The following is a 21,619-nucleotide window of genomic DNA, read 5'->3' as shown; positions in this document are numbered from 1 at the left end:
AGACCTTAAACATTTTGAGCAGGTAGTATCTGCTGGAGGCATTTTAACAATGTTAATGTAATTTGAAAACGATTATTTATTCCAAATTAATAAAACTTATGACTTTTATAACAATTTTCAATATACTATACAATGACTTGGTTCTGACTGTTTTCGGCATACTGTGCAATGATTTATTTAATAGGTAATACAATATACCCATTGAAAACAAGCTACAAAAAGTAATACCTAGGTAACTGGCATTAAATTGGTATATTAAATTTTTAACATTGTTAAAACCCCAAGAGATTCTAGACTTGTGTGTTAGACACCAGGATGTCCACAGACAATCTTAACATTTATATTTTAATGAGTAATATAGTATTAATGAAAAAACTTACTAGCCAACAAATCTACTCCTTCAGTACTTCATTATATTTTCATGTTATCTAAAAGGAATTCATTTTTTGACGCCGACTCAAAGTTTGAGTTCACACAAAGATCAGACTGAACAAAACAACTGGGTGAATATTTACATTTATTTTAGCACTACTACCTTTCACGTTGACAGTTTAATGATCATGAAAATAACATGACTGGTGGGAGTTTCTCCAACTTGTTCTATTTAGTTTTGTTCTACATCATGCAATCTGACTTGTAGAGTTAAAGAAGAAAGCAAGTGGGAAAAGAAAAATCTAATGAAAATATCCTTTCCAGAGTCGGCTATCGATTGTGCAATATGTACATAAATGACATTAAATAAATGTAGCCTTGAATCTTTATGTACAAATTTACAGTTACACTTTTTTTTCTTCATCTAGCAGTGTTTTTCTAACTATAATCCCCCAGATTTTATGAGAGTTATGCCTATATCTTACACACTGAGTGTTCCATCTCAAAACAGAATATTCTTTCATAATATGAATGTAGTCATTTAAGTAACGACAATTGTTTAGTTTTCTCCATTTCTGGGTGATAATCACGCCTTCTCCCTGACACCGTCACTCACGAGCTGCTGTGGAGAGCGTTGAGTCTAACGGAGGCAGAAGAAGCCGATTCAGTTTTCGGTGTCTGACGAGTCGGACACGTCTTCCAGCCGCTCCTGCCTCTTGCGTACGTTCCAGTGCAAACACTGAGCCAGGCTTTCGAACCAGTCATACACAAGGTCGTGGCAACAGATGGAGGGCACTGGGTAGCAAGATGTGGTAATTTTGATGCTGTTTTCGAGAGAATAGCAAATTAATCCTAAATGGAGGGAAAATAAATCCGATAAGATGAAACGGCAACTTATACTGACAGTGAAAGAAGTTTACCAGTCTCCGTGCTGGATCTCCTGTCGCTTCCTGCCGTCAAACGACACCCAGGCGGTGTTCCTGGCATCAGGGGACAAGGTGATCTGAGTTGGACGAGAAGCATTAGAAGGATAAACATAACCGACGTTGCCGTCCCTGCATGGCTACAAAGTGTCTCGGTCAATATATAAGATAGTAAATGACTTACTAAGATAATTTGTTGGTCAGGAAAAAAAAAAAAAGTCCTTTATTACTAATGTATCTCAAAAGAAAGGACACATATGATCACATTAACATAATTATTATGACATTATGGCAAAAAATGAGTATTGCCTTGTAATGATTTAAATTAGTTTACAGGTAAACAAATAAGCTATGAAGTATGAAGTCATTGTTTTCCACAGTACAGGAGGACAATGATGAGAAAAATGCAGAACCTACTGGACTATTTTGTCAACAAAAAATAAATGTATTTATAAGCTGTGCATAGAAACAACAAATGCAACAGACAGGTGATAAATTACATTCGTAAATTCTGGAGATTGTAGTCCAAGTGTTAGATAGCACCATCGTCAAACCACCAAATGAGGGAAGAGCCTTTGGAAACATGGTGTTCATCCTTCAAGTGGAGTTCAGAGACTTGGATGATTATCTTGTGAAGGCCCAAAAGTCTAATTAAGACACTCGGTCATGTGTTCCCACTTCATTCTTACCATGAGCTCCACCCCAGCAGGGACAACGATGGGCCTGAAGGAGAGCGAGTGCGGGCAGATGGGGGTGACCATGATGGCGGGCACATTGGGGTGGATCATGGAGGCTCCTGCTGCGGCTGCATACGCTGTGCTGCCTGTGGGGGTGGACACGATCACACCTGGAGGACGGAGAGAGAGAGAGAGAGAGAGAGAGAGAGGACATTCACCACATGTATAAGAGTCATGACGAAAGAGAGGCGCTGCATGATTGCTCCTACCGTCTCCCTGCACAGAGGTGATGAGCCGTCCATCAAGGTATAAGTCCACATTGGACAGGTAGGAGGACGGGCCTCGGTCCACCACCACCTCATTCAGCACCTGAAAACACACACACACACACACACACACACACACACACGTTAAGATTAGAAGACATTCAGAGGCTGAACAATCTTTCAATTTGACACTCAATTCACTATGTTACTGTAGTGCCATCTATTGGCCAAATGCCAGAAATGTTTGGATGTGTTCATGTACATCATCCATACATATGTGGATTTGGCATCCAATAAGGAGAATGAGAGGGAATATAAAAAAATTATAATAATGTTGTTTTCCAGGGTCAATCAAATATGTTCCTCGCCAAAAATACAGAAAACTGGATGAAAAGTATGGAGAAGGAGAGCTGAAAAATTGAACGTGGAGAATAATCTGTTCATGTAAGAATGTGATGGGACTTAATTTAAGGTTTGTAAATGTTTCTACCCACAACAAAACCTCATCAGTTTGTCTTCATCCTGTTGCCCACGTCTGAACCAAGACTTCAATAATATCTGTAATAACAACTTTAAACACAACTTCTCTGGCGGGGATGATAAAAGCAAAAATAACTGCACTGCTCCTTGCTGTAATGTGTGAAAATGCTCTTTACAATGGGGCAATCTTCAATATGTAATTCCTTTTCCGAGACAGTAAATATAAAACTAAGTGTAATCTCTGCACTACATATGTATAAATCAGCCAGCAGCAGACACAGTGTTACAGTGCGATACATTCCCACATTACAAGAGGAAACTACACGCAGAGAAAAGTGCTGGCGTGCAGACAAGCAGCGCACAAATCACGCTTAACACGGCGCTGAACGAAGATGTCGGCCTGATTTACAGACGTCAGCAGAACGCGGAGCAAACGTCCCGCTGGAAGCAGCAGACGTGACGTAATGCGAGGTCAGGCTCAGAGAGCAGAACCATCCGTCACGGCCTTTTATTTATCCACGAGACGGAGAGAGTGGAACTGAGAATGACAAACTGCAGCAGAGTGTGTGTGTGTGTGTGTGTGTGTGTGTGTGTGTGTGTGTGTGTGTGTGTGTGCAGCAGTCAGGCATGTTGTTAAGTTACAGAGTGTGTCAGACCGAGAGCGTCACAGCTCATTAAATATCGATTCGGCGTCGACTGCGCCGTTACCTCCAGGGTCTCCATGGAAACTGGCTCAACAGAACTTCGCAAACATCCTACTTTTTTCTCTCTCCCATATCTGCGCCCAGCAGCTTTATTATGACTGTTCCCGTGGCAACCCGGCTCGCTCGCCGAGCTTGTAAACATGTGCAAACGCACCCGGGATGAAAAAGGAAACAAGGGACGCAGACACACAGACAGATTAAGCCTCCTTCGTCTCTGTGGGCTCGCAGCATTGTTTGAATAAATAATGACGACTAAATATAATCACACAAGCCCTTTTCAACCAAGAACTATGGAGCCAGAACTAAAAGTCCTCCTTTAAACATCCCTGCAGCCATCACAGATGGACAGCCTTTGAGTTTTCAAAGGACAATGAATTGTATTCATGGTTGTGTGACTCTGATGTTTGAGTGGATCTAATGAAGGAACACAGAGACCAGTGAATTAACGTTTCTCACTTCTCCCTCAGCTCCTTCACATATACAGCTCTTCTTCATAAAAAGGAGCAATCTTTACCCTGCTTTGTGTATTTCTCAGCTCCAGAAGCACCGATATACCTCTTTGTCCCCACCTGTAGCTGCAGGGTGACCTTCCCGGCCTCGTTGTTGGTGTGTCCATGAGGAAGGAGTCCGTTGTGTTCTTGCTGCTGCTGCTGCTGCTGCTGCTGCTGCTGCTGCTCCTCCTCCTCCTCTCGGCTGTGCGGCTCTCGGCCGGTTCTCTGAAGCATGTCCTTCACCACCTTCACCTTAAGACGACTGCGCAGAGTGATGGCTGCGTTGCCTGAAAACAAACAGATAGGCATACATGCAAACATAAGCACATACATATTACCTGCTTATTGCTCCGAAGCGAACATTATTTATTTCTGTGTTTGACCTTTCAGGAGAAAACGAGTGTTTCCATTCACACATATTAGAGCAAACTCTCTACCTTCAAACACTTTGGCCACTTCGGTCTTGTATGACTCAAATTTGAAGGGAGTCAAGAAGCCCAGGGATCCGAGGTGAAACGCCATCACCGGAGGGACGCTGCCCTATAAAGAAGAAAAACAGTCTGACTCTCACCCCCATCAGAACAGCAGAATCATGACCCCAAAACTCATCATTTATGAGCTATCATACAGTAAACTAAATATTCAGTATACTTATCTATGAGCCCTGAGACTAATTGTTTTAAAACAGACAAAAAGGCAGTTTTTAATTTGAGCATTTTATGTCATTTGATTTTCAAATGTCAGCAGTCTGACTATGTGACATAAGAGATCAACTTAAAAAAATCTAATATTAAAAATAGTTTGTTCTTGATTTTGATAATTTAAAAATGAATGAAATCTTTGTAAAGTAAAATACAATACCACATAATAAAAAATAAAAAAAGTGAATCACAGATTTGCACAATTTTAAGTCCCAAAGAGTAGACGGGACAAGATAGAAGAAATGTTTTTGATTTCATTTGAATAAATACTGAGACAAAATGTGGTTTGTATTTTTCTGTAGTATTTCTGTAGAGATCAGCCTGCCTGAAGTGATCCACCAATAAACGTGTGATTACCTGGAAGAGAGAGGAGGCGTAGAGCAGAGTCCCATCTCCACCCAGACAGATGATCAGGTCTATGCAGTCAGAGATATCGTCATAACCTGCAGGCAGACAAATACACAATATCTCACAATATCAATATCTTGTTTTCATTTTCACAGCTTTATACCAAGCACAAGATAAGAAATATTTTCATCTCAAAATGTAAGAAAAAAAAAGTGATTCTCTTCCTATTTCTAACCAATAATGTTATCTAACAGGCCAATAGCCACCGCAGGAGACAATAAAAGACCATAGTAAAAATATATTTACAACATTAATGTGATCTAAACTAAATGTTGCAGTAAAGTAAAAATGTAAATGTACATTGATTACTGTGCTCACGGGTAAGAAAGGACATACTGGACTTTGTTATACTCCACTCCTACTGATACTGAACACTAAATCCATCTAGAAAGTTGTTGTTACTGCTTATTAAGTAAATTAAGATTCCCCAAGTAAAACTATGAGCTCATAAAGTATTGTGTGTTGCTACTCAACAGTAGAACTACCGTTAAACACCACAACAATAAATAAAAAACACATGAAGTCATTAGAATGAGTTCCTTAACTTTTAACATTTTACAGCTGAAATGTACACAGAATTTACATCTACTTCTTACTTCTACTCAAGTAATGTCCAATGGATGCTGTGAGGCAAGATGAGAGTACAGATGAGCGCAGACATATAATAAGATGGAATGGATGGTTCATCTGAGTTAAACGTTCCTAGGTGTAGGAGCAAGAGAGGGAGGAAGTAGACTGGTCAGGGGTTGACGTTTATCGAATTCACCCGAAAGGGTGTTGGAAGACCTTCAAATGTATGTGAAGATCTCATCAGCGTAAAGCCCTGGTCTTTCACTGCAGCTTTAACATAGAAAGTTGTAACATTTCTTCAGAGTAAAGAGAACCAAATCCCTTATATAGTCAAAAGGACAAAGTAGCAAAAACTTTCTGACACAATCGACGTAAAGCAGAACTCTGTGGGAGGAAAAGCCATAAATGGTATACGCCCGTTAGTCCTGTCGACATCATGAGGTTCAGACAGCAGTATGCAAGATGTAAAGATGTTTTCACAAGATTAGATCTCTCCGTGACTCAGGAGGCCCCACAGTCTAGACTTGGAGGATTCTCTCACGGTTCAGGGTCATAAATTAAGATAATAATAATTTAAACTTATATAGCGCTTTACTAGATACTCAAAGACGCTTAGATAAGGACAGACAGCAAATGGTGTTGGGGGTTCTGCTATGTTAAAGGTTAAAGCTTGTTATGTGTGTGTTGTTTCTTTAATATAATATAGTGATGCTCAGGTTGGAATAGAATGGGTCGGATAGAGACCGTGATCCACCTTGCATAAGAGTACAGTATATTGAGAAAGTACTCTTGACATATAATCAACGCTTGGCAAGTTTTAATGTGTAACCAGAGAGGTTAAAAACTTTTGTGCTTCTTCAAATACTTTTGTATTAAAATTATGTTAAATGTTCATTTATTTTCTGTAAAACCATGTGGTGTTTGACTAAGAGTGAAGATTGTAAAGATGAGCGAGAACGAGGCTTGTGAAACTGAGGTGTTAAAAAGGAGAAGTCAAAAGGAGCAGAACAAGTGGGGGCTTTGAGAAAGCCCATTTCCCTCAGCACCCCTGTAAGGGGTCAAGAGGTTAGATATATGACCAAAAGTCAAGAGTTTAGTCAGATGCGTTTAGGAGTGTTAGTCGTAGCAATACGTAGGTGTAATTGAGCACTTTCTGTTCTCAGTTTTCCTTCTATGTAGTTTTGAAGTTACATTTGTAACTTGTACACCCTTTTCTATCTTTGGTTAAAATAAATATTGATTGATTGTATGTGCCCGAGGCAGCGCTTCCTGACGACCCGCCTCGACAGCCCCTGAGGTGAGTTTGAGGCAAATCCACCAAGGCTACACTCACTGATATCTATATAAATATACACTTACATAACAGACTAGGGCTGCAACAACGAATCGATAAAATTGATAAAAATCGATTATCAAAAGTGTTGGCAACGAATTTCATTATCGATTCGTTGTGTCGTGCGATTATTACGCCGGGCAATAAGTCGCGGAGAAAAAAAAAAAGAGCGGAGCAGAGCAACTGGCCGGCCAGCGTTTCTGAGATTGGAGTGAGACACGAGAAAAGCTGAGGTCGTGATCTTCTCAAAAATAGAAGATCTTCGACGAGTCGAGTCTTGGCCAATCAGCGTCTTTATGTTCCTCAAACTTGTTTTTAATGGAAGCTAGTCAGCTTGCTATCGCGTTAGCTAACGTGTTTGGGTTGTGTATTGTCGTTAAAGTTACGTTATGTTCCGTTACAGTTCAGTCTTGCTTGTAAAAAAACGTAACGTGGTGTAACATGCCGTCACCCCCCGGTCTGGTTCAGTTCACGCTGTCACTCATTAACGTTAAACCGGCACACCGGCGGATCTGGCTGCAGGTTTTTTTTTTTTTTACTCAAAATAGAATGAAGCAAATCACGTCGTTGGGCTTAGCCAACAACGTGACGTCGTGGTCATAAGAGACCCAGAATGAAAGAGTTTAAGGAAGAGGACGCTCTATATGGAGCAGTACAGCTTCCCTCTGTCCCAGTATTTCATACATATTGATAAAGCAGGGTATGCTAAATGCAGCCTCTGGAGGGATCAATTACAGTAAAAAGGGCTCACATTTGGCAGATGTAAAGCATAGATGTGTATGTTTTTAGTGTTAGTCCATTTTATTGTTTTAATTAACAGCTCAGGGATGTTCAAGGAGCAACCAGTTTGTGCACTTTCTGATGATGTTTTGCACTGTCACTTCTGTTTTTAAATAAAGGGTTGGAAATGAACGCTTTTTTGATTTTTTTCTCTTTCTTTTTTTATCCGATTCATCGATTAATCGAAAAAATAATCAACCGATTAATCGATTATTAAAATAATCGTTAGTTGCAGCCCTATAACAGACAAATATTTTGTGTAACCAATCAATTCATAAGTATTAAATCCCCATGCAAGAATTTGTGATAAATGTATTAACAACTGATGGCATAAGATAAATAAGGTTGTCCCTCTCTCGAGCACCGTATGTGACGGTCGGTTCTCGTTGTGTTTGGTGACTTATTTTTCAAGGTTGCTATTGTTTGGGTGTTTGGTGAAAGAGTCCAACTCCACAATTAAAACCAGGTTGATTTCTCCGCGGAGATCTGCTCGAGGCTAGGAATAAATAAATAAATGCTTAAATAAATGTATGAATAAATACATGAATAAATAAATATAAGTTGATACCTAAACAGGACATCATTAACTAAATATATTTCTACATTTCTGTATTTCTTCATTTATTTCTGTCTGTATTTATGTGTCCGTATGTATTTCTTTATTTATTTATGCCTGTATTTCTGTGTCCTTATATGCAAATGAGCTGGGGCGGACCTCATTGTTAAACAGGATTGGTCAAGTAGGGGAGCAAGACAGAAGCAACCGATCCCTAGCACATGGCCCCTGTAGACAAAGTTAAAAAGCTGTCTAGGATAGGGTGACCATATCCATAACACCAAAAAGGAGGACACTATGCAGTATTTTTTGAGGCTGTGAATAATTGCACAGGAGGGGTGCAGTTTGATATTATTAAAGAGAGGTTTGAAGAGAGGGGATATGAGCCCTTTTTACTGTAATTGATCTCCTTGGAGCATACCCTACTTTATCAATTAATTAATATGTTGTTGTTTTTTAATATGCATATGTAGTATATATATAAATTATTTATATGTAATTATTAATTGTAATTAACAATGAATGAATGTTTTTTTGTGTGTTTTTTTTTATATATATATATATATATATATATATATATATATATATATATATATATATATATATATATATATATATATATATAATTGCAATCAATTCTGTAAAAAGTAATAAGACACCCGCTGTAGTTCAAAGTAAAAGTTAAATTAAAATCTTAAGTTTAACTTTTCCCTCCGTCAAACTGATGTAACGTTACTGTGAATAAATAATAAACTAATAAAGATTGCTTGTTAGACCCTCAAAACAGAATTATATCTCATGTTTAACCGCTACGGAGAAATCAGAGCCAGCGGATCATTTCAAAAAGTCCTGCCGAGATCAGGCTGCTCTCGGCGGATTCTTAACTAACCGACCACAGATTTGATGCTTAAACAAATAACTCCTCGCCTGAAAACATCCTAAAAGTACATGTTGTGATTCAACAATAGTAGTATTCAGAGAACGTCAATTTTCAGTTGTGTGTTTTCTCATCAAGTACAGAGAAGAACGTGTATTGAGAAACGGCCGCTGTAGACATCTTAACGCTGATTGGCCAAGACTCGACACATCAAAGATCTTCTATTACGAAGATCACAACATCAGAATAATGTCTCACTCCAATCTCAGAAACGCTGGCCAGCCAGTTCACACATTTTGATTTGAAAACGGTGAATTTCGCATGGTATGCAAAAAGGAGGACAAATACGCGTCCGGCTTGATGCTGCGCCGGACACCGGACAGGGCATTGAAAACCCGGACTTCTGCTAACAGTTAGCTGAGCTTGCCAACTTCAACAACATGTGCAAGGCAGAAGTAGTAGAACATAACATACCAGGTGCAATCACACTCCTGTAACCAATCATGCTTTAGACAGAGGTTTGGACCGCCCAGCTCATTTGCAAACAAGGACACAGAAATACAGGCATAAATAAATGAAGAAATACAGCGGCCCTCAGCGGCGACAAATACATGTTGCTGCCTGCCAAAGAGCAACAACGTGAGAACGATTCATACCGTACAGAAATTTGAAACCGGTATACCGGTTATACCGCACAGCCCTAGCTTCAGCTCAGCATTAATGTTTGTGTGTCTGCTGTGGAGTCTCACCTTCTCTGAAGGTGCACAGCTGATTGCGTATGGAGCCAAACGCCTCGTCCTTTGACAGCGTAGCATCATCTGCCACCCTGCGTTCCACGTACACCATCATCTGCTTCTCCTGATGCACAAAGACGGGCTTTAGGGACAGCAGCCAAAACACACAGACATCTCTCAAAAGTGCTCAGCCTACGCCAAACATGTGTGGTTTACCATGATGCCGTCCGTATGGAATGTAAATAAACGTCTTTTTGGACTAAACACAGCTTGTTTTGGAAACGTATGGCCAAAAGGTGTTTTATCCGCGTGAGACCAGACTGAAACACGTCTAGTTCATTTACTGGATTATTTTTGTTGGACTCGCTGTTTTTTAAGGTCGCAAACGGCCCTTGTATTACTACCTTCACTGTTTACAGCAGAACAGAGAAAATATTCTTTTAGAAGAATATTCAATTCCATTCAAGTCCTTTTTTCAGGAAATTGAATTGAATGCAACCACAACTCCCAACCTTCTTTCTGCAGTTTAAAGGACATTTTATATTATTATGTTTTTCATTCTTTCAAATAATTGTTTATTCCACTCAATTTTTGGTTGACTATGTTGCTCCAGATGTTTGATAAAGGTTAATTCATCTTTCCATTTTTACGCCAGATCTTTTGTTCAATGATGTGAACAGTGAACACACTTGAGATTCACATGGTCAAGAAATTGCAGACTAGGTCTAATGTTAAATCGAAATAGCAAATGATTTAATTAAAGGTGCTCAAAACAAAATTCAGAGCATATCTATTGCCTCCACACAGCTCTCAACATAGCAAGGAGTGACTTCATTATCTGCTCAGCTACACATTACCTCGCTATATCTTTGCATATAAATAGCTGTTTGATGCTCTATTAACGCTCTGAATGTTGTATAGAGAACCTTTAACCAAGAACATCTCATCTCAGAGAATCAGAATCTGTTTTCTGTGCTGTTTCAGATCCCAAGGTCCACCTCCTAATTCACAACAGTAATCACGTAAAACATATATTAACAAACATACGTTATGTAACAGTAGTTCTGTACCTCCACTAGAAACCTGCAGAGCTCTTTGAAAGGCTCGACGAGGCTCTCATCTCGGATTTTCCTGATGACAAGCACGTTGACAGGCGGTTTATTCCAAGTGAGCCGCTGGCTGGCTGGGTCCTGGATGTGCCTGGGAAACGAAAACACACACACACACACACAAGAGTAAACAATCACATATTTTGCACACACCATCAGTGCATGAGAATAATAAGACAGATTCACAGAAACAGAAAATAGAGCTGGCTGTTACATAATCATACTGTCTTGAGACTTTATATTCAAAACAGGCTAAAATGCCACAATGATACCAGGTCTTACCTCATCTTCTAAGTAAAACATTAATCTACAGCAGCTGCGATCATTCAGTAACTGTTATGACACTTTGATGTTACATCTGAAGGAGTGAGGTCCAAACTCCAAACCTCAGAATATTGAAAAAAAAAAAAAAAAAAAAAAGTTTCCTCCTCTTTACCTGTCTCTCTCCTCCTTGCGTGGCGGATCACAGGCATTGTGCAGACAATTGTGTCTGAGTTTTCAGATCAAGTCCGAGGAAACACTCTTTAGACCAGGTGACAACAAGCATCCATGGCCTGTTCTGTTAGCCATCCCATTTTCATGTACCATCCAATCACAGCATTCTCTTATCTTATCTCACAGTTACACAAGCGTTTCTGTGTAAACAGTATACGCCAGTTTGCACACAGAAAGTTTGACCCTCATGCTTACATGACTGAAGTTGGGTTGGGCAGAATACAGGCTTTGGGTCCGAAGTGAGTGGCTGGATACGGTCCATGTAAGTGGGCTCTCCTGTGAGGAGAGAAGAGGAGGAGGGCGGGTCAAGACTCTATAACATCTTGTCCCGGGCAACAGAGTTGTGGCAGTGGCACGGCGAACCAGCTGGCAACCAGCAGTTCAAACCTCTTAGGAGAGCTTTCAGCTGTGTCACTCGCCGAGCCGGAGGGCTCCAAGTGCTCGTGTTGGCCTGGCAACCTCCGCCGCTCAATCTCCCGGAGCAGCTGCTCATGACTGCCCCCCCGCCGCTGCGACCTCGTCGCCTTCCGTCGTCTCCTTGGAGACTTGGCCAGGTGATTCCGGTGCTTGGGGGACCAGGCTGACTCCGCCAGCTGACTGGAGGTCGCCGATTGTTGCGTCATGCCGCCGCCCGGCACCGCCAGGTGCTCTGACGATGGACCGGTCTCTGAGTTCGCCATTCTGGAGGGAAGCCAGAAACAGAAACTTCTGTTTAAGATATGTCTGCAATTTAAAAGAGAAGAAACAATGTACGAGATGATTCTATAAATAACTGACAAGACTTAAATTGGCAATCTTGAAGACTTTCATTGAACAAAAAGTAACTTTCTTTTGCCTAAGGAGGTCTATCTCCATTGAAAACACACACAAAAATGGAACCACGCCCACAAATGCACTAACTTGGACAGGAGAGGAACTACTTTCAAATCTTCTGTATGTTTGCACAAATGGAAGAATTTACATTAAAGCTGACTTTGACTTTGACACATCTGAAAAAAATAGTCAAAGGCTCCAGACGGCAAACTTTAAGCACAATTTATTTTGTTTTCACTCACATTCATCCCTTAATTCATAAGGATTGCCACTTTAGGTAGAGCTAAAAACAAGTAGTGGATTATTGCCAAGTAACTAATGTAAAATAGCATGTGTATATTATGATTGTTGTTAATAGTTAAATATTTAAAGTCACTTGTGAAGCTAAACTACTAACCAATCTCTAGTTGCAGCTTTTCAGCAGGTTAACTGACTGAGTTAAGTTAAACGTCAGCTATGTTCCAAAACAACTTCAAGTGTCACTCATAAAGAATGAATTCATAAATGTTTCACATTCCAGCTCACATAAATAGTTAACTTCTGGTTGATAGTTAGCCATTTAAAGATCTAATGTGAAAACGAATGGATGCTCGATGTGGTGCGTTCGCGTCCTTTGGGTTCATGTTTAACCTCGATTAATAATCCATGTATTGATCACTTAGGTTGTTACTTTCAGGCCTACAGCAAATCGACTTTAATGATTTGTCTATACAGAGTCCCAACAAACACAACCAAACATGAATGGAGCTGAATTGCAGAATAAATAGGAGTTAAAATACGCTACATCAAACCATCGACCTAACCTAACTAACCTAGCTAGCTGAGTTACATCAAGCAAAGGCATCACAGCAGACTTTCTTTGTAGCATGAACGCTATATTCAGAATTAAGGTCATATTCAGTGTTCAATGTATTGATTAACAGTTTCTCTTTGGGCCGAGCTCAAGTGAGATAACAACCTCTTTCTTAAAACACCATCACGTTAAGCTGACGTAATGACACGAGACAACCGTTTAACCGTCGGAGGTGAATTCGTTGATTTGTTGACAGCGGACGTTACCTAGCGATTAGCTTAGCTAGCTAAGCTAGCTGACGTCAACCGGTGTGAACCCATGAAGGAAACGAAGCCTTACTGTGTCAGAGAGAAACAAACATGCTCATATCGCCACTAGCTACTTCACCAAGGACCCAATGTGTTGGGACTCTACAGAGACGTCAAACTCTAGGAGCTGATAAGACACACTGCGCATGCGCGAGAGGGAAACGACGTTTTTTGAGAGCGTTTCAGGGGCATCACCGCGGGAAGGTCACTGCGCAGGACCGTGTTCAGTTCAAGGAACAGCGCCATGTTTGGTGAAACAGCGAAATAATTTAATAAACAGTCTTTGAGTATAATCAATTAATAAACGGACCAATTAAAAAGGTATTAAAGTTTTTTTTTTTTTTTAGCATACCTAATACACAGTGAGGGGGCGGATGCATTAACAAACAATACCAATAACAAAAAACAATTAAGAGAATAATACATAAATAGAAATGTAATCGTAGTAAAAAGTGTATTTACTCAAATACAATTTTGAGGTTCTTGTATTTTACTTAAGTATTTAATTGTTGTTATATTTGGCACTCCAATACATTCATTTAAGTTTAAGTTATGCAACTAGTCACTTCAAAAAATACTACAAAATATTATCAATATATTAAATACTATAGATTATTATAGATTAAGCTACCCAGCAGTATATAAAGTAATACAAATTATCCCCACCGTTACCAGTTGCAATTTTAAAGAAATGGCCCATTTTGAAGTGGGCCATTTCTGCATAATGAACTGCATTACTTTTACCTTTTAGATATATTTTGTATGCTATACAAGTATGGTTTGACGCTACAGAGTACTTCTCCACTGTGGTATAACTATTAACGAAGTAATCAGAGTACTCTCTCACACTAAAATACAATCCAATCTGCCAATTGTTAAGTCGTTTTCCTTATTTGGAAATAAAGAGATATGTTTTCAATTGAAACAACCGTACAATGGAAACTTAAAATAATTAAATAATACAAATAAATAAAAATGAAATACTGTAATACAAATAAATAAAAATGAATTGTGAGAAAATATGTGACAGTAAAAGACATTAGTAAATGAAATAAAAGAGTTACATTTATTTTTGTAATTAAATTCTATTCATTCATTCATTATCTAAAGAGAAAATACGAAATGCAGACTATTAATTGGCAAATCTATTGACCTTAAGAATGCCCTAAACCTGTGATCAGCTAGAACACATTCCTTCTATTCTCTACCTGAGTAAAAGAAGTAAACCACAACAGAAAAAGTCAATTTAATCTAGTACTGAAGTTTAAAGTACATACATTTGCATAGTTCTTCTTTACTATTATTTGACCCAACATGTTCTAAATGAAAAAGAAAAAAGTTAAGACAATATACATATTGTATTATATTAATAATATAAAAGTATTTTAAAACACATTCTTATGAAAATGTTGTTTCAGGACATAAATGTGATTGGATGTTGCGTTGCCTTTTGTGTAAATGAATGATCCTTTCACATGCAGTAACTGTCTCTGACCTTTAAACACTACTCTTTTGTACTAAAACAATGAAGTCAAAATAAGATTAATGATTTGTGAACTTCCTTATCCGAGCTGATAGGTGCTGCCCATTTTCCTTTCCTTTATTTCAACCAGCCATCTAAATCAAAGAATACTTCAACTTCCCTTTTCTTAAAATGTCAAATGTATAACTTTTAGGTGTATAATGTAAACTTCATCACGACAAAATATATCATAATCCCTGAAACAATATGCTGTGCAAATACATTCACAACTCAAATAGCCGTAATATTCCTATAATATCCTTGTATGATATCTACTTTCACTGTGAACTCTGTGTAGGCCGCGTGCCTGTGTTCCACTTCCTGGTTGGGTGTGTTGTCCCTGACTCACTCAACCTGTTTTTAGGGGTTGGATTGCTCAGTTGCAGACTAGTGGCAAAGCAGAAACACGTGATGACAGTTAGGGAAGCCAAAGAATCCTGGAGTGAGCAGACTTGTTAATACTCACTTCATCTTTTGGTTATCTCAGCTTTTTTTTTATATCTCACACACTTCTGTGAGATGCTTGAGGTTTCTGCTGCAAGTGTTACCTGGAAGAAAGGTTTAAAAAAGGAGAAGAGGAGCCTGATTTCTATGGGACACTTTCTCCATGCAGGCAGACGTTTCAGTCAAAGCTGAAGAAAACTGGTAAGGCTCGTCATAAAAGTCTTCTATTTGATCTAAAAACTGAAAAGGAATCCTCCTCGCCAGGATATTCCTCGAGTGTTCAAGAATTGACAGAACAGGTTATATTACAGCTAAGGTTTTTTATTTAGCAATTACACACATACATGAAATGCATACCTACAAGGCCTTGGTCTGCTGACAGTTGGTGTTTGCTAATGTAAATTTGCTCAAACCACACCCAAAAATGCTTGATTTTTTTGTCTGAACTTTAAAGCAGCTATAAACAATCTTTCTAAATTGACAATTTGATCATGTGATGTCTACAGTTCATCTCTGCTCTACGGATTATTTTAGCCTTAATTTTTGGCCGCAGCAGGAAGCGGTTTTCAGAAACCCACAGTTACCTGTTCAGCACCAACAGACAGAAACAGTTTTCACATCTAAAGAACCACATATTTCCTGCAGGAGTTGGAAGACATGCGTATGTTCAGGTGGGCACAAACAAACAGATGATAAACTTCTGTTTAAATGCTCTTTCTCCCACTGCAGCAGCAGAGTTTCCATAATGACCCACTGCACCTGACGCAGCTCTGGTTAAAGACTGCACACCATGATGATCTCCATCCCCTCCATCCTGCTCGGTATGGGAGGAAAATGTCTGCTCGACTGGGCTCTGGTTTTCCCCCAGAGGAGCAACATCTGCAAAAGCCTCCTGGGAGTTTTCAGTGTTTCCCTCGCTGTCGTCGACACAACCCTGACCCTCTTTGTCACCTCCCTGCACATGCACGCTGATGGATACGTCTTCCTCCTGGGCTTGAAGCTGACCAGGTACCATGTATGTTTGCTGGTTCAAATCTTCGGGCAAGTCTGCAATGCTCTGCAGTGGCCTGTGCTGGTCACGGCCGGTTGTGACCATTTCTTCACAGTCACTCGGAGGCTGCAGACCATCACTGGCAGGAGCAGATTAATTGTCCGTTTATTTGTGAGCGGCCTCCTGTGGTACCTCACCGCTCTCTACGTCTTCCTGCTGTCTGACTTCCTTCCTGTCATGGAGGATGTGTCTCACGACCAGATACAGCAGTGCTGGATATTCCACACCACTCAGATCCTGCAGGTTGCCATGTTTCTCCTCCTGACTCTGGGCTGTGCAGCGTTGCATGCTGGGTGGAGCACACGATGCTTAAAAAATCCTCCCTTGAAAGAGCAATTTACAGACCAAAGTAGAGCTCACTCCAGAAGAGATGCTGTTCATCAGGCCATATGTATGTTTCTGAACACATGGGCCCCATTCCTGTGTTTTCTGGCCGTACTCCTCCTGGCACCTGTGGGAATACCTGCATACCTGGGTCTGAACGTGGCCTGGCTCTGCTTCCTCAACAGCCTTCTGATAGCAGTCGCTTTATGTGCAGTCTGTCCCGCCTCGCAGATAACGCAGGGCCTGCAAGCACTTCCTCCTGACAGCTTCTGTGAGTGGAGATTTCAATTTATTTTGGCTGGAGAGGACAGAACATGACAAACACAAACTGAACTCATGGTTAGAATTCGCTGTTTTATACCGTGAAAATAATTTGTATTTCTGAAGAAAAGTGGGATTGCCACTATGTGTTATTTACCGCCACAAGGTTGACTTTTGTGGTTTTGAGTGAAATGTATGAACTACTAATAAACGGATGATTTAAATAATTAATTGTAATACGTTTGGTGAAAGAAGAATTGTCAATTTTTCTTGAAACTATGTTGTTGGGTTCAGAAGGAGCCATTTAGATGTCAGATGTGTCCGATTTGCTAACTGCGGTTATGCTGACAAGCTGCAGTGAGCTAAATATAAATATGAAATCGCAAACACAATTTTTCCACCCTGATTTTGCAGCCTTGCTATCATCATTACTACATTTGAATGAAATATTGTACTTTTTACTCCACTACATTTACTTAACTTGAGTTACTTTACTGATTAATATTAAGAATACAATATATAATCAAAAAAGACATTATATTAAATCGATCAGAGGAAATTTCATAAGCTAGTAATATATCTAAATTATAGCGATTCCAGAGTTCAAGCCAACACAGACGGCTTAGAAGTTGAGAGCTGCAAAGGGTCTTTTACACTTCGATATGTGCGTTAATGATAATGCATGTTTCAACAACTTAATTGAAAATACCGTTGGTGATGTTTGGACAAATTTTCATTGATTTATGGCCAACATTTTCACCAAGCCTGAACACTGTACATAGGCTATTTACACATAGCCTATGTACAGTTAGAAACATTGTGATGAACATTGTGATGAAACATATCCTGCGAGTTTTGTGATAATTGGCAAACAATTTCTGATTCATAATAATTTGTGTTATGTCTCAACCATTTGAATTTCTATCAATTTGAAAATAAATAACTACATTACTTTAACTCATATTAATGCATCAATAATTATAATCCAATAATATAATGTATATCATTCTGAAATGGACTATGGAAGGAAAAATTACTACTTTTTTATTTGTTTTTATATTCAAAAAAAGAAAAGAAATTAGTCATCTGAGTGGCTGGAACAAGCCAATGTTGTTACTGAATTACTGAAACGTTTTCGGGTGATCCCCGAGCGACTACCTGACCAGTTGTTACTCCTCTACACATACGTATGCTCGTCAAGTGCCACTGCCTGGCTCTGGAGATGCTGCTCTTTTTGTTTCCACAACACTGACTTCGGCTTGTTCATATTGTGGTCTTAAGTAAATAAGGAAGTTATGAGGACAAAATCAACATCCAATAAAAAGGCAAAAGACTTCACTGGTTTGACACTACAGAACTTTACTTGAATTTGATCCAAGTTCATTATCTATACAGGGTATATATTTACAAGATCTGAAATCAGGGAAGGGCAAAAACAGAAAGAAACAAAACACTAGATACAACTGAGGTATTAGCTAAAAGCATTTACAGGTATGTCATTTACTAGTAAATATCAATGATGATAAACAGTTAGAGATGCAGCTTCTTCTGCTTAAAAAACATATTTTTTATATCACAACATGAGGTAGGAGAACAGTGTCTCGATTCATGCAAGAACAAAAGTCTCATCACACTGTAGTATTGGCAACGTAGTACGCAATGGTCAAACACAGACGCTGTGTTTCAGGTTTCAGAACAGCATCGAGTGGGAAAAGGGTTCTTTTTAGCAAAGCCATGATATTTTTTTCATCTATAGCAGGATGTCTATAAATGAAAACATGGTGCACCTATTCTTAGTAACCAGTGATCTGTGTGATCAATCACCAATGCAGCCACACGTCCTGGCTTCTCCCACACTGGCACAGAATAATTACAGACTGAAAATCACACAGCCAAGTACAAAGCAGACCTCCTGCACCAGTTCAAAGGTCACCTTGGATTTGTTTACTAGTTTTCTCCACATGAGTATGTAAATCCTGTATTCAAATGTGTCCACATGGTAGAACTCTGCTCGGTTCACCTTGTTTTCTTGTCTGTTAGCAAACTTCACACCTGTAAAAATTCTGTACAAAGCATATCCAAGTTCTCATAACACTGCAAAATGCAAAAAGGCCTAGCAAACAGTGTTACATGGGATTTATCTTCTACCCTTTCATTAAATCCTTTTTTTAAATGATGGACTATGATTAAAGAAGCTAAACAACGTCCCCTTGTGTATGAAATGCAAATTACACAAAGTAAATTTAGAGTAAACATTAGTTATCTGCTCATGTGATGAATTGAAAGAACATTTTGGGTGCCTCCTCAGAGGTAATTAAGTCAGTAAAACTAATACTGATGATCTTTTAAGTGATATTTACACATCCAGACAGGAGTAAATGATCAGGATCAGAAAAGTACACATCCAGAGCTACATGAGCAGGTTTTTCTCTTTCCCTTTACAAAGCTGCTGTGCTTCGGTCAGACGTGGGAGGCCATCACACACTTTCTCGCTCTCACACACATTTCCAAATCACATTAGGCTACATTATATGTTCTTCATAATCTGAATTTTTATCTCGTCAACCTCTAAACCAATAATGATATAAAACTTGCACATGTTCAATGTTCATGCATATGAGCCGTCTTAATAGTTTGTGCGTTACGTGAGGGGTAAACATCATCTTTTCTTTCTTTTTTTCACAATGAAAAAAATAAATGTATAAATTGGCCCAGTGACACAAAACGTAAGGAGCAGCAAAACATGCATAAAAAAGAAAAAACATTTTTTGTTTGTTTTCTTTTTTTCCAAAAATGCATTTTCTGAAACAAATGTTACATTTTCAATTTATCTCAGAGGGGGATTGGGTTAACAGAGAGGAAAAAGCTCATCACATTACACGATCAACAGTCCGTCAAGATGAAATCCACACAAAAAAAGAAAAAATGCATAATTTCAGAAAAGGGGCCAAAGTGTGTAACAAGTATTATATTCCTATTTTGCCCTTGTCTTGCATCTTGTCTCACTCAGTAAACCATGCATTTCACTCCCCCGCCCCTACTCGACAAGTCAAGTTCTGATAACTTAAAAAAAAGAAAAAGAAAGCAAAAACATCTGAAGCCTTAGTTCTGGTCCAATTTCTATAACCTTTTGAAGATTTTTCATAGAACAGTTAATATATTAATGTCTACTGTATTTACAAAGTGAATATAAATCTTTAGTTAATACGTTAAATATTTTCTTTCATAATTTCAATAAAGGTTTAAATGGAACAGTAGAGTGTACATTTGCGGCGCGGGTTTGATTTTACTGGCTTGCACCTGCTTTTATGACAATCAACAAACCACAACTGTACTCTGCCGGGTCTTTAACATCCGTTATTGTGAAGGGAAACTGTGTAAGAAAATCTGCATTGAACAGGATGGAGCACAGTGGAATGTCTATTAATTTGCATTTATAGCAGATGCATAAAAAAAAGCTCAGAGTTTAGCTGAGGCCAATCCCCTTCTCTTTTGAAACAATTATTTACACACACGCACACAAACACACGCACGCACGCACGCACGCACGCACGCACGCACGCACGCACTCGCTTACAGGGATCTCCTTAGTGGCAATAAAAAGCTTTTGCCTGGCAACTGACACAATAAGAGTCCTCTCTTCCTCTGGCTGGACGTCTGCTCGCTCTCCTGGGCATCTACAAAACACTGCCCACCCCCAGCTGATCTGGCACTAGAGATGGATGGACGGGTGTGTATGTGTGTGTGAGTGAGTGACGGTCGTTTTGTGGTAGCGGATGAGGGAGGGTGTTGAGAGATTGGGGATCCTGTACAGTCTCACCCGAGGGTGGGCAGAGGCCCACAGACTACAACAGCTGCCCCCCATTCTGACTGCACAAAACAAAAAAGGGCTCCCTCTGTACCCCTGGCGTCTGGGCCACCCAGCCTGCTGCAGGCGGAGTGGGCACCCTGAGCGCTCCCCTCAATCCTCACTTCCCCTCTCTTCCTCTTCTTCTGCCCAATGCTGTTTGTTCAGCCAGGCAGAATAAAGCAGGGGCCGGACCCGAGGCCCGAACGAGCCTGGACCAACTGCTTTCACCTGCGACCCACATTCTTAGAAGACGCTCTGACAAACAGAGTGGTGGATAAAAAACCGTCTGCTGACAATGAAGTCAGATGAAACAAAAAGAGAAGCCCAGAAAACAAAACAGGGACAGACGGGAGCTTTGATCATCTGCTGGGAACGCTGGGGCCCATTGTTCCGCCTGAATGCCTGGACTGACACACTTGACTGTGTGCGTGCACGTAAGGATGTTGCATGTATTATGGTTACACAGTACTGCTACCGCACATGCAAGACTCTGCCTTTCCCTCCTTCTTAGAAAAGCTACACTGGTTCAAGCAGCCCCCGTGTCCAGACACATTCCTTTCCCCGGGGACTCTGGGGGAGGAGAGCGTATTAAGTGCATAACACTGCTTGTGAGCTTCTTCATGCCAAGCCTGAAAAGAGCACAGTGTTTCCAGTCTAGCCTAAAGTGGGTGAAAACCACAGTGTTATGGCGTTTCCCAGCAGAGTGCAATGGCGCTATTGTACAGCAGTGGAAGGTAGGGGTGTGTGTGTGGAGAGGAGACACTGAATCAACCGACA

At 39.8% G+C, this 21,619-nt stretch overlaps 2 protein-coding genes across 5 annotated transcripts; one reads left to right on the top strand and one right to left on the bottom strand.

Annotated features, from left to right (window-relative positions):
- Positions 1-505: 505 nt before the first annotated feature.
- nadkb (NAD kinase b) lies at positions 506-13,467 on the bottom strand. 4 transcript variants are annotated; one of them, XM_079219044.1, is made up of 12 exons: positions 13,349-13,467; positions 11,864-12,157; positions 11,672-11,752; positions 10,943-11,072; positions 9,888-9,996; positions 4,972-5,057; positions 4,351-4,453; positions 3,992-4,200; positions 2,242-2,341; positions 1,985-2,142; positions 1,293-1,375; positions 506-1,196 (listed from the first exon to the last, which is right to left on the bottom strand). In XM_079219044.1, exons 2-12 carry the CDS (start codon positions 12,154-12,156, stop codon positions 1,037-1,039), a joined length of 1,512 nt encoding a protein of 503 aa, XP_079075170.1. In that variant the 5' UTR covers position 12,157; positions 13,349-13,467; the 3' UTR covers positions 506-1,036. The 4 variants fall into 4 exon arrangements, with proteins under 4 accessions (XP_079075170.1, XP_079075169.1, XP_079075171.1 ...); XM_079219045.1 differs by having other exon boundaries at positions 1,088-1,196; positions 1,277-1,375; XM_079219046.1 differs by having other exon boundaries at positions 1,093-1,167; positions 1,277-1,375.
- A 1,997-nt stretch (positions 13,468-15,464) lies between these two features.
- gpr160 (G protein-coupled receptor 160) lies at positions 15,465-17,049 on the top strand (the record flags this gene model as incomplete). The annotated part of the gene is made up of 2 exons (XM_079218436.1): positions 15,465-15,557; positions 16,086-17,049. Exon 2 carries the CDS (start codon positions 16,147-16,149, stop codon positions 17,047-17,049), a length of 903 nt encoding a protein of 300 aa, XP_079074562.1. The 5' UTR covers positions 15,465-15,557; positions 16,086-16,146.
- Positions 17,050-21,619: the final 4,570 nt, after the last annotated feature.

The sequence above is a fragment of the Taurulus bubalis genome, assembly GCF_910589615.1.
Source record: "Taurulus bubalis genome assembly, chromosome: 1".
Lineage (NCBI taxonomy): Eukaryota > Metazoa > Chordata > Actinopteri > Perciformes > Cottidae > Taurulus > Taurulus bubalis.
This window is presented reverse-complemented; position numbering and strand designations above follow the sequence as displayed.